This window comes from Xiphophorus couchianus, chromosome 1, assembly GCF_001444195.1.
Source record: "Xiphophorus couchianus chromosome 1, X_couchianus-1.0, whole genome shotgun sequence".
NCBI classification, from domain to species: Eukaryota; Metazoa; Chordata; class Actinopteri; order Cyprinodontiformes; family Poeciliidae; genus Xiphophorus; species Xiphophorus couchianus.
The window spans coordinates 10,103,841-10,116,025 of record NC_040228.1 but is presented as its reverse complement, the minus strand read 5'-3'; the positions used below and the strand labels follow the sequence as shown (position 1 = coordinate 10,116,025).

The 12,185-nt window shown below is 38.3% G+C and overlaps 2 protein-coding genes across 2 annotated transcripts; both read left to right on the top strand.

Annotated features, from left to right (window-relative positions):
• Window positions 1–720: 720 nt before the first annotated feature.
• Window positions 721–6,602, top strand: LOC114158086 (kelch-like protein 10). The gene is made up of 5 exons (XM_028039401.1): window positions 721–906; window positions 1,139–1,625; window positions 2,386–3,003; window positions 4,550–4,699; window positions 6,192–6,602. Exons 1-5 carry the CDS (start codon window positions 788–790, stop codon window positions 6,549–6,551), a joined length of 1,734 nt encoding a protein of 577 aa, XP_027895202.1. The 5' UTR covers window positions 721–787; the 3' UTR covers window positions 6,552–6,602.
• Window positions 6,603–8,197: 1,595 nt separating this feature from the next.
• Window positions 8,198–10,498, top strand: LOC114147706 (DELTA-sagatoxin-Srs1a-like). Its single transcript, XM_028022269.1, has 3 exons — window positions 8,198–8,434; window positions 8,665–8,767; window positions 9,734–10,498. Exons 2-3 carry the CDS (start codon window positions 8,700–8,702, stop codon window positions 10,158–10,160), a joined length of 495 nt encoding a protein of 164 aa, XP_027878070.1. The 5' UTR covers window positions 8,198–8,434; window positions 8,665–8,699; the 3' UTR covers window positions 10,161–10,498.
• The last annotated feature ends 1,687 nt before the right edge of the window (window positions 10,499–12,185 follow it).

Sequence of the window (12,185 nt, the reverse complement as noted above, 5' to 3'; positions counted from 1 at the left end):
GTGCCCTCAAAGAGTCACAGAGGGCAGAACAGATGATCTCATTATCCTCAGTTTGAATGGGTGGAGAGGAGCTAAAGCTGCACTATGTAACTTTCATAAAGAATATGTTTTTTTATTTATTTATTGTACATATTTGTTAAAACTGTCACCAAATCATGACAGATAATCTGAATAGATTAATCTTCCCCAATCCCTCCTTGCCGTCATCGGTGGCCATGCTAGCTAGCATTAGCATTAGCATTCACAACAAGAAATCTGCTGGCGGGGAAAGGAGGCCAAAAAGGGGAGGAGTCAGATGGGGGAGGAGCTGCAGTTAAGACACGCCCATTGCTTCTGATTGGTTGTTTCTAGTTGGCACCGGGTGCACTGGAAGAAAGCGGAGGAAATTGATTTTTTCACAGATTATCTGTCTCATGACATACTGTCAAGACATAACAATTTCAATAATAAAGTTTTTAAAAAAATAAAAGTTACATACTGCAGCTTTAAGTAGTAGGTTGGTAGGATATCTACTTTCCCAGCTAATTAATATGATATTATCTAAAATGAAATCATTTATATGGCCGATTTTTAACATAACTAATCTAATACAGACAGCTGGATTTATCCTTGGAATGGTTACCTTTGGAATTCTCATGACTAGTTCATGTGACGTCACAGAAATTGAAATGACAGACCCTGTGAGAGTTCTGAAATTCTCACAGCCTTTTGTTTCTGCAGGAAATCAGTCCATGAGTGAGGAGAGTAGAAAGGTCTTTAATCCTAGGGAGCAAATATTGGTTAAAACATGTCACTGCATAACAAGCTCTGCATGAGGCAGCAGCTTTGTGACACAGTGATCAGAGTGGATGGCGGTGAATTCTATGTACACAAGGTCGTCTTGTGCAAATGTAGCCCATATTTCAGGTAAGCTCTTAGCAGGAGATATGGCAGAATTGACATTAAAAAGTTAAATAGGGCGGCTTGTTAAGAAACAGAGAGTAGTAAGAATAACAAGCCTAATAGAGATAAGAAGAACATTTAATAATAAACTGTGATTATCCTGATTTTTGGATTCAGCATGCACTACATGATCTGGAAGTATGTGAGTGTTTATTTTCAGTCCAATGACTATTTGTTTTGTTGTGTTTCTTCACAGAGCTCTGTTTAGCCACTGGTCAACACCAGACTGTGTGACCTTTGACATCCCTGGAATGTCAACCAGCTTAATGTGTCTTATTATCGAGTTTGCCTACACAGGCAATGTTCTTCTGACAGGACAAAATGCACTGGACCTCTTCGTAGTAGCAGACCGTTACAATATGACTGGCCTTTTACAAGCCTGTAGTGATTATTTAGAAAAGCAGCTGAACCCACAGAACTGTCTCAGCATCTGGTTGCTTACAGATACGTTCTACCACCCAGAACTGAGAGAGAAGTCCGAACTATACACTCTGAGTCATTTCAAAGAAGTTGTTGACACCTGCGCAGATTTCCTTCAGCTCTCTGCACAACAGCTAGTTCAAATCATTGAAAGTGACTTGCTCATTGTAAAGCAGGAGAAGACGGTATACAAAGCCATCCTCAAATGGCTCGCCCATGCGCCCAAGGAACGGAAAACTTACAGCTCATTACTTTTTTCTAAGGTGAGTGTGGTGGGCATATATATATATATTTATATACAGTATATCTATATCTATATCTATATAGATCTAGATATATCTATATACATGTACATAGATCTATATATATCTATATCTATACACTGTAGATCTAGATATATCTATATCTATATCTATATATCTATCTATATATATATATATATATCTAGATCTAGATCTATATAGATCTAGATATATCTATATACATGTACATAGATCTATATAGATATATATCTATATACTGTAGATCTAGATATATCTATATAGATATATCTATATATATATCTATATAGATATATCTAGAGCTATATAAATATATATCTAGATATAGATCTAGATATATATAGATATGTAGGCAGTTACCTAAATTAACTTGGTAAATTAATTAATTTAATAAAATAAAACTACAATAATATATATATATATTTATTTATTTTATAAAGCATCTACACACACACATGTATATATACACATGCACACATAGACACATAGAGAGAGACAGACAGAGAGAGATTGATTGATTTAAGGTTCGGTTAAGGACTATTAATGTCATGGTGAGACGATGTCCTCGATTCTGAATTAGCTACACATTTTGGCTGAAAAGAAAAATAGATTGAAGCCATTTTTGAAAGTGAACTAGAAAAGGTTCCCATTTTCTTTTGTACTAGCTAAGTCTGTGGCAAGCACTGGAAAGGCCATGCTTTACGCAATGTTAGCCAACTCATGTATTTGTGTCTCTCTGCAGATCAGACTGGCTTGGATGTCTCCAAAGTACCTCATAGAACATGTGAATGAAAGTGAATTGGTGAAAACAAATCCAGAATGTCGAGCTATGCTCTTCCAGACATTGAACCCCATCCTGGACCACATGTCAAGGACCAGCCACAGGTCTTTTGCTTGCCCATCTTTAGCAATCCCACGGGTGCCGCCCGCTCTCCTGTTGGCCATAGGAGGCTGGACTGATGGCAGCCCTACCAGTTTAATTGAAGCCTACGATGCTCGCAGTGATCGCTGGATAGATGTGGCCTATACCACAGAAACCATCCGGGCTTATCATGGCGCTGTCTTCTACAATGGATCAATTTACTGTGTTGGTGGTTTTGACAGTATTGAGCAGTTCAGCGCTGTGCATAGACTTGACCTGACCTCGCACAACTGGGAAGAAGTGTCACCGATGCATGTCAGTCGGTGCTTTGTCAGTGTGACAGTGATGAATGATTACATATATGCTTTAGGAGGTTACAATGGACAGGAACGGCTAAACACTGCTGAACGCTATGACCCAAAATGCAACCAGTGGACTATTATTTCTTCCATGCACGAGCAGAGGAGTGATGCCAGTTGTGCAACCCTTTATAGCAGAGTAGGTGGCACTAATTTATGTTTCTGGGTTTTTATGACTAGCACAGAGAAAACAGCAAAGATTTATTTGGTAAACTTTGGGTAATTCAGACTGTTTGTATCACATTATTGCCAACAAGAGCAATAGTGGAATATGTCATATTATATACTCTTTGGTCCAGCACTCATCTTGTTCGAATCTCATATAAAGAATAGGAATTTCTTTGTATTTATAGGTAGTTTCTCATTACATAGGATGGAAGTCACAAGCAGGGTAACTCAAAGTTCAACCCTGGAACCACTTCTATTCAATATCTAGCTCTGGTTATAACAGGAAATAAGATTAGCTATCATAACTATGCAGATGATACACAACTCTATATTACCATGTCAACAGGTAACTCTAAACCCATCCAGGCACTGAACATATGCCTATAAGAAATCAATGTGTAGATATGCCATAACTTTCTCCAGCTGAGCAGAAACAAAACTGAAGTCAACATCTTTAGACCTAAAGAGGAACGTTCAAGAGTCAGGATGAAGCTTCAGTTATTACAGATGGAAACCAGCTAGAAGGCAGAAAATCTGGGTGTGGTGATGAACTCCGATCTGAACCTTTAGAGCGACATAAAGAAAGTTACAAAGTTGGCCTTCTATCACCTGAAGAATATTATATTATCCTCCTACTATTTCTTGTCATCTTCTTTGTTGTTTTTGCCAGTAGTAACATCCGGCTGTTGATCACGACTTGTGTGATGCGAATAAAAGTGTTACCTTTACAGTTTTGCAAAATACATCTATTTGGATAGGGTTTGAAAACCCCCCACATCCCATTGCAAAGTAATCTTAGTGAGAAACTTTTTGTTTTTTTCGAACATGGTGTGTTTCTGTTGAGCAAATTTACTGAAACCAGGAAGATAGACCACATCATTCCAGTTCCACTGACTTCTCTGTAGGTCAGAGGATAGACTGCAAAATACTTTTGTTGGTTTATAAATCACTAAACGGCTTTGCACCAAAAAACATTAATGACCAGTTGTTGTTATATCAACCTTACAGACCGCTAAGGTCTTCTGGTTCTGGTCTGCTCTGGTTCCCCAGAGCCAGAACCAAACATGGCATTCAGCAGTATTCAGTTTCTGTGTACCACAAATCTGGAACAAACTTCCAGAAAACCTCAAATCAGCTGAAACACTGAGTTTCACTTTAAATCTAGACCAAACACCCACCTGTTTAGAGTTGCCTTTGACCCATAATCACTGCAACATTGACCAACATATTTGATGTGTACTGATCATTTTAATGACGGCACTTGGCAAAATGTAATGTTTGTTACTGGTCTCACAATTGGTTGCTGGTGTTTTTATGTTTTCATGATATTAAGCTGCCTTGCTGCTGACATGTGTGATACAAATAAACTTGATTAATTATTGAGTAATTTCTCATTTTTAATAAAGGGAAATGGAAAATTTCTGTACTGCTAGACGTCAGTCTAGAAAAACACAAGAAATTTCAGAGGGCAGGTTGATAATTTTAACCAAACACCATTTATTTTCCACTTTCTCTAGGTGTACATTTGTGGCGGCTTCAACGGGATACAGTGTCTATCCACAGCCGAATGTTACAACCCAGACGAAGACCAGTGGACCCTGATTCCCAACATGAGCAGCAGGCGTAGTGGGGTCGGCGTTGCTGCCTATGCTAACTACATCTTTGCAGTGAGTACAGTGGAGCAGAAACAAAAGCACTGAGCTAAGCAGAAATATCAAACTTTGGTAAGCATGTTTGCACTTTCTTGTTTTTAGCTGACAGGAGTGGTGCCTAGTTTTCTGTCACCCATCTGCTTCAAGGTTTAACAAGGTGTGCATTCAGATATGGTATTCCATGTACATTGGTTGGCGTTGCACAAATAATGACTTGGGCAAACCCTTCCTTCTACCGGCCCCAAACCAATCATCTAAATTCTTGAACTAGCTAAAATGAAGTGAAGTCTCACATAAATTACATAAAAATATTTCCCTATTTTCAGCAGCAGGCATGGGTTGCCAACTCCCCACTGACTGGAAGTGCTTAAAACAGTTTGAAGCCTCCTTCAAATTACCTATTTTTGTCTGATGCTTGTAAACCATCCCTGTCTCATGCCACTCTGGGCAGTTGCCCAAACGGCTCATATCAAAAACTGAGCTGGTTGTTTATGCCTTTCTTCCCTCTTATACCTGTTGGTCCAGTGTCCTCTGAATCTCAGACACCAAGCTGCTTCTCAGTGGATTTTTTCCTTGTTTTTTTTTAGCCATTTTCTATTAATTGTGGAAAGAGTTTTGTGTGGAAATTCCAGTAGATCAGCAGTTGCTAAAATACTGAAACCTGACTTAGAAGAAACCTTCAAACTCCATTAAATGCACTTTCTTATCCTTAATTTGAACTTCAGCTGCTCTTTTCTCTTTCAAACCAAAGTGAGATGCATGAATGCCTTGATTTGCTGCCATATGATTGGTTGATATGTGTGAGCAAGAGATTGAAGTGTTGTATCAAAGTGTTGAGCTGTTGAGTGAAAGTTAGAAAACCAGGTGTTGAACTTATCTGAAACTGAAATTCTCAATGACAGCATTTGCTGCTCCAAAGCATTGATATTTCATACTTTTATGTATATGTTATATTTGTTGTTGACTCTTATATATGCATAGGATACCCAAAAACCCTCAGTCGATACTTCCTTTTGATGATGTACCCCAGATACATTATTTCTCCTTTAGTCTGAAAGATAATGTCGATCTAATTTATGTAAACAACAAGCAGATCTCTATCTTTAGTGGGAGGATCAATTTTTCACTTCAACTCAGTGTATTCATAAACTGTCAAGTTGTAAGACTTTTCCTTATTGATATCTAAAAAATAAGAACAGAAGGTAATACTACAAAGTCTCAACTATCTTTACACTTGAAATAAATACACATTTAGACAAGTTTTAAATTAATTAACACTTTCAGCCTTCTTTATTTTTACTAAAATGATTTAAAAAAACATCACCAGATGTGCTATTCTCTTTTGCACAGCCTTAAAAGACATTTGTTGACTCTGACCCAACTTTTTCAGACTTATCACAGAAAAAAAAAAAAAAAAATCAATTTAACTGTTTATTTTGACAATACCAGTTGTCCACTTGGGTTTTGCAACATCGTAACCATATCCCTATCAAATATTCTACTCTAGGTTGGGGGTTTTGATGGCGTGTCACGTTTGAACACTACAGAGGCCTACAATCCCTCCACCAATGCCTGGTGCAGTGTGCCCAGCATGCCAAACGCCCGCAGTAATTTTGGCATCTCTGTGATGAACGACAACCTGTTTGTCGCGGGAGGCTTCGGTGGCATCACCACCATCCCTAATGTCGAGTTTTATGACATCAAGACCAACATATGGCTAAGTGCCAAGGACATGAAGACGTCCCGCAGTGCACTGAGCTGCTGTGTGGTTAACGGGCTCAGCAACATGGCTAAATATGCTGCCGCTCTTAACTCTATGCAGCGCCAGCATTTACCTACCGAAGAGGAAGATGAGATGGAGCAATAAAATCTATCCACCTGAAATATTCTTTCAAATAAATTTCTCTGCATAAAGCCATTATGCTTTTGTGTTTGTTGTTGAGGGCATAGTTTGTGTAAGGGTTTGTTTGAAACTGAAAGCGAAACTGACAGCATGACCTAATTTTTTTTGGCTTCTAAGGGGCATGTGTTAAGCCCCAAGTGGTTATTTGAAATATGGAAAAAATATACTAAGAGTAAGTGAGGTTGTGGGATCTTAGCTACTGAGTGAGTGTGTGTAATTCAGTCTGAACACTGAGTTACTGTACATGGCCTTGATCCCAGTACACATGCATTATTCAAACTGGGACTGTATCAGAAGCAACGTAATTCAAAGAAGTGAACGGCCTTTATGTTTCATAAAATCAATTAAATTTTCTCATTTTTAGACCTATGGTAAAAGGTGTTTTTTTTTAAACACAAACATATAAAGTGAGATAAAGAACAACATAGGAGCAGCTTCAGCATCAGAAAACTGTTTTTCTGATTTTCTGTTCACATAGCCACAGTGTGACTATGTGAACCACAAACAGATTAAATGGAAAATTGTGGGTTCCCTCAACCAAAATTCACAATGCTTTGTGAATTTCTGTTGTGGGCCATTTCCTTTGCCTTTATTGTTAATCTGAAGAAAATAAATGTAACTACAGTTGACTAAATTTGTTCTGGAACATGATTCAGATCATATATTCTTTTCACAAAAGGCTAAATGAATGTGGTCTACCAGTTTTTGGTTTGAAAACTGCAAGAGAAATCTTTAATTGCACAAAAGGTTGAAAATGTTGTAATAATCATTCTTAGTTTTCTTGTAGGCTAAATAATAAATAATTTTTATACCTTGTATTTTTGTCATTTTGAGATTGTTTCTAAGAAAGACACTGAACTGAACTTTTCTAGCCAAGGTTAACGTTTGTAATTTCTTTCTGTATTAACTGAAAAGCTGTCGTGTTGCACGTTGGCCTCTTAAAAAGCTTATCCAGGATGCTCAGTCTCACATTAGCACAGCTCTAAAATAAACTATACATTTACAAGGATGGCCAGGTTTAGTTCAGTTTCAGTTTAGTTCTCCCTCACATGTGTTCAAGTAGTTGATAACTCCTTACTGTTTTGTTTTTTTGTTTGACCTGTGAATAATGCCGTTTCTGACTTTTCCCAAGTCTTTCTGTATGGACTTTGACTTCTGTCCAGTTCATGACCTTTAACTGCTCACTAACTGGTCTCTCCCAGCTTGATATCAGTCTTTTGACTAAACTCTAAGTGTTTGGGTGGGAATTTCCACTGTTTCCCAAGATTTCGTCTTGTCACCGCAAAGTGAGAACTGTCATTTTAGTAGTTTGTTGCAGGCAGATGTTTTTATTCAGAGTTCTTACGTATTTCTATGTAACCAATTGTGAGTATTTCAGTGATACCAGAGTCAAGTTAATACTAACTCACTGGTTCATTTATCAAGAACCAGTGTGTTAAAAGTTTACAAATTCTGATTAACAGAAGTCCAACAATATGATAGTCTTATGGTTGAAAGGTCAAGCTCTCAAATGAGCTACTGAAAATCAGCCAATCCCAATCATTTTCTACAACTTTACTCTTTTGGACATAGAAACTTATGCGTTTAAACAAAGCAGAACTCGAACCGAAGCAAAGCATGCTGTGATTGAATCACTCTCCAACTCAGTGTGGTAATTTGAGGGTCACACGTAGAAAAGGACTGAAGATACCAAGCATGAGAGTTAAAGGTCCTGATTAGTGGAGTCAATAAGAGCTCACTTGTGACGAGCTGACGCGGTGTGATTTCACAGTCAGGCTAAAACCAGGACACCCGACCTATTCTCTCCAATCATCCGGCTGTCTTTGCAACAAGCGGATCGACTGAAGGTAAGCAAAGCTATGCATCAGAATTGTTTCACTTTTATAAGGGGTCCAGATGGTGAAATTGTTGACATGTGTTTTCAGCTGTAATTTGATGTAATTAAATCTATTCCAAAAACTTACTGGATGAATACTTTTTTCCCAACCTGCTGGTTATTTTGTTTGTAGGTTTTAAAAATCCATCTTTATTAATCTAATGTTTTTATGTTTTTTTTTTTTTTGTCTGCATGTCACAGCCCCAGTCTGGTCACCTTCCACCTACCTCAACACAATGCCTCGCCGTCGCTGCTCCGTTGAGATCAGGAACAATACAAACTCCTACACTCTTTCCAACCCAAGGTGATGCATTGCTCTTATAACTCCCTTTTCGTCAAGTAAACCTGTTTAGGCTTAATTTCTATTTGTTCAGCAAAGCAATCCACTACGACTGAAATGTCTGGAGCAGGGGTCTGCAACCCCAGGCCTCGAGGGCCAGGCATTTTCAACTTTCAGATCTGTTTCTGCTTCAACACACCTGAGTGAAGTCATTAGCAGGACTCTGAAGAACTTACTGAGGAGGTAATTCAGTCGTTTGATTCAGCTGTGTTGGACCAGGGATCCGCCTGAAAGGTTCTGGACTGGTGACCTCTGGACGTTGCTGACCTCCTGCTCCAGAAGAAAATAAAGAAATTTGCTTATATTATGAAATCGCCTAGCTTTTGTTAGAGGGTGTTTTTTTTTTTTTTTAAAAAGTGCACTGCTGTTTGAACAATTTCCACAATGCAGCTTACAAACTATAATTAAATTAGGCGATTTCATAAAAAAATGGTGGAGTCATTTCAGACAAGCTAAGGAATTTTAAAGTCTGCCAATTTGTGACTTGGAAGACGTTTAGATAATGCCTCTTTTAGTGTACTTTAATATACATTAATAGAGGCATTAACTTTAAATGTGGGTACGACATTGAAGTCTTAAGAGGTTTGTCAAAATGTTCTGGCCTGGCTGGGCAGACACCCAATCAATAATGAATATTGATGTAAACAATAGTCATAATTTTAGAAGACGTTTGCCTGTTTGTGAATGGCTCCAGTGATCTCATAACACACCAGCTCATCACTGCAGAAAAGTGATGAAACGGCTTCAGATAAGATAAAACTTTACCTAAAGCGAGAATTTGTCTTACATTGCAGTTCCTGACATTTTCTTAAGTAAATGGTTTTTTTTTGTTATTTTCTCCATAGATTTTTATAAACCCTGTAAGCTATCTTTATGACAACAACAAGATAAATAAAAATAAATCTGCTTTTCGGTGTCTCCATTTTTCAGGGTCTACACTGTGAGCGGCTTCTGCCAGGTCCCTTTCCCTCCGATGGTCGGTCCCTGCTCTGCCGTCAAGGCTCGCTTCAACAAGACGACGGGCCTGGCGAGCGGCGCTGTTGGGGTTTTCACTTACGACCTTTTCAATGCCGAGCTGAACGACTACAACCACATCATGGCTGTCATGTTCTCCGTGCCCTATGACAGAATCCTTTTTTCCAACTGGCTTGCTGTGGGAATCTTTAATAAAGGTAGAAAATGCGACCACAGCCTTTATTACAAGATGTACAATGGAGGTGAGAGTGACTTTGTCAGAGGAAAGGGTGACGAGCCTGGCCTTTTTTACGAGGGTGACTACGTTATTCTCAGTGCCTCCATGACAGACTCGGGCGAAGCCGTCCTGACAGTGGAGATCAGTGACACTGGATTGTATTAAGTATTTGATCTGATAACTTACTATATGATGTGATCACCTGTATTCCTAACAAATGAGTGAATCACTGATAGAGCTGAAAGCGGTGCTTCGAGTTAAGAGCAAATATCTGCTGAGGCTCATTTGTCACATTAAATCCTTTTTCTCAGGTTTTAAACGTACCATCCATTAAGCCCACATTTCTGTAATTATTTTTATATTTGTCTGATGTAACACTTTTAAACTCTATATAACTTCTACCATCCTACAGTCACCTTCATCTTTCCTGTTTATATGGATGTGGAAAACTATTATCAAAGAAAACTCTGCAGAAACTCATTTTGACTATCGAGTGTTCCTCATTTCACACCACAGGCTGAAATGCACAAAAGTTCTTGTGATTCTGATTGTATGAATTTTTAATTCATAATTCTCCCCAAGAGTATAAAGTCATTCTTCTGAATAATAATAATAATAATTTTAAAAAATCAGAATATTATCTGGTTGCTGTTTATTTTAGGTTTCTAACAAGTTCTAATAATTTAGAATTTATAAATGAGATGTGTAAATGAGATTGAGCTTTTTTCCTCAAATACAACAAAACACCATGATCCCATATCTTTGTACGTTTTTCATTAATCATGATTTATTTTATGAAATTCATTTTTAAATTAAGAAACAGTCCAGCAATAATAATTTCATTATCATTTACACATGCTGTGGTGTGGCAACAAAACTATGAGAGAAATTATCCAAGGATTCTCTGAACATTTAAAAATAAACTCCAGTGCTTTACAGGCTCATATTTCTGTTAAACTATAACAAAAAAAACAACCTAAATGTGCCAAGAATTGAGGTTTAATTCATTCCTCCACAACAACGTCAATGAAGTTCTTGATGTTCTTCAGTTTGTCACTGTCAAAGTTCACCAGGAGCACACTGGAGCCAGCGACGGCGGGTCTAAACTCAATGCTGGCCTTCGCTTCTTCATTTGCTCCCACAGTTCCAACCCTGCAAGAGAGACTCATTTTAATTATCTGCGTTTCCAGTGGTTTTATGATTTCACGTTGGGGTTTTTATGTACATATTTTGTATTTCATGGTTCTTTGTATAGTTTTGTTGAGTTCAATTTGGTTATATTGTTCTCTGTCGTGTAGAAGCATTTATATCTGTGTTTTTATTGACAGTTCAATCAACTTTCTCTTACTCTGTCCCTGCTCACTAGGACTAACTCATCTTTCTTCCTACCACATCTGCCTTTTGTTCCCTGCGCTGGTTTTGTCTGTCGCTACAAATGTCAGATCATTGATCACTGAATGAAATCACAATTGATCTTGTTTCCAGTGCCAGTGGTTGTTTTCGGTAATCAAGTGAAGGCTGTAACATAGAAACTAACTGGACATACGTTGCTTTTATGGGTTTGCCGCCTGTGAGTCCGATGCCGACTATGGCGAAGCTGCAGTTCAGCAGCGGCTCTGGTAAAGGTTCAACAAGGTCAGCTCTACAGTCACAGGCTGGTTCACTCTGGCTTCACCCACCAGCTGCAGACAGGAGGTTCAGGTTTCACCATAAAGACATGACACAATGTGGCATCAGGTAGACAAAATTCCACATTTTGAAATGTGAAACAGAAGCACTGCAATTAAGAAGAGGGTAAAAATGTACAAATCAATGTTAAACTATACTTTTCATCTGGATAAGTACCTCTTGTAGTATATTTACTCTGCTGAAAGGCAGCTCTTTACGTTCACGTTAAGCTTCACAACACAAATCAACCTCTCTAGATCTACCTCAGGTAGAAACACTGGTGTCGATGTGGAACTTATTTGTTTTCATGTTCCACATCCAGAGACTGAAATGATCTCAAGCGCAGTCATCTCTGAACAGAAATGTTTACGTGTTTACACAAAGTTTAGGCCTGACATTTGACCGGGCCATTTTGATACACGAAGATTTGATTTGTTTCAAACTATTTCACTGTAGCGCTGGCTGAATGCTTAACACTCCAGCAGGAGTTCAGCCACCATCTGCCTCCATTAGGATGGTGAT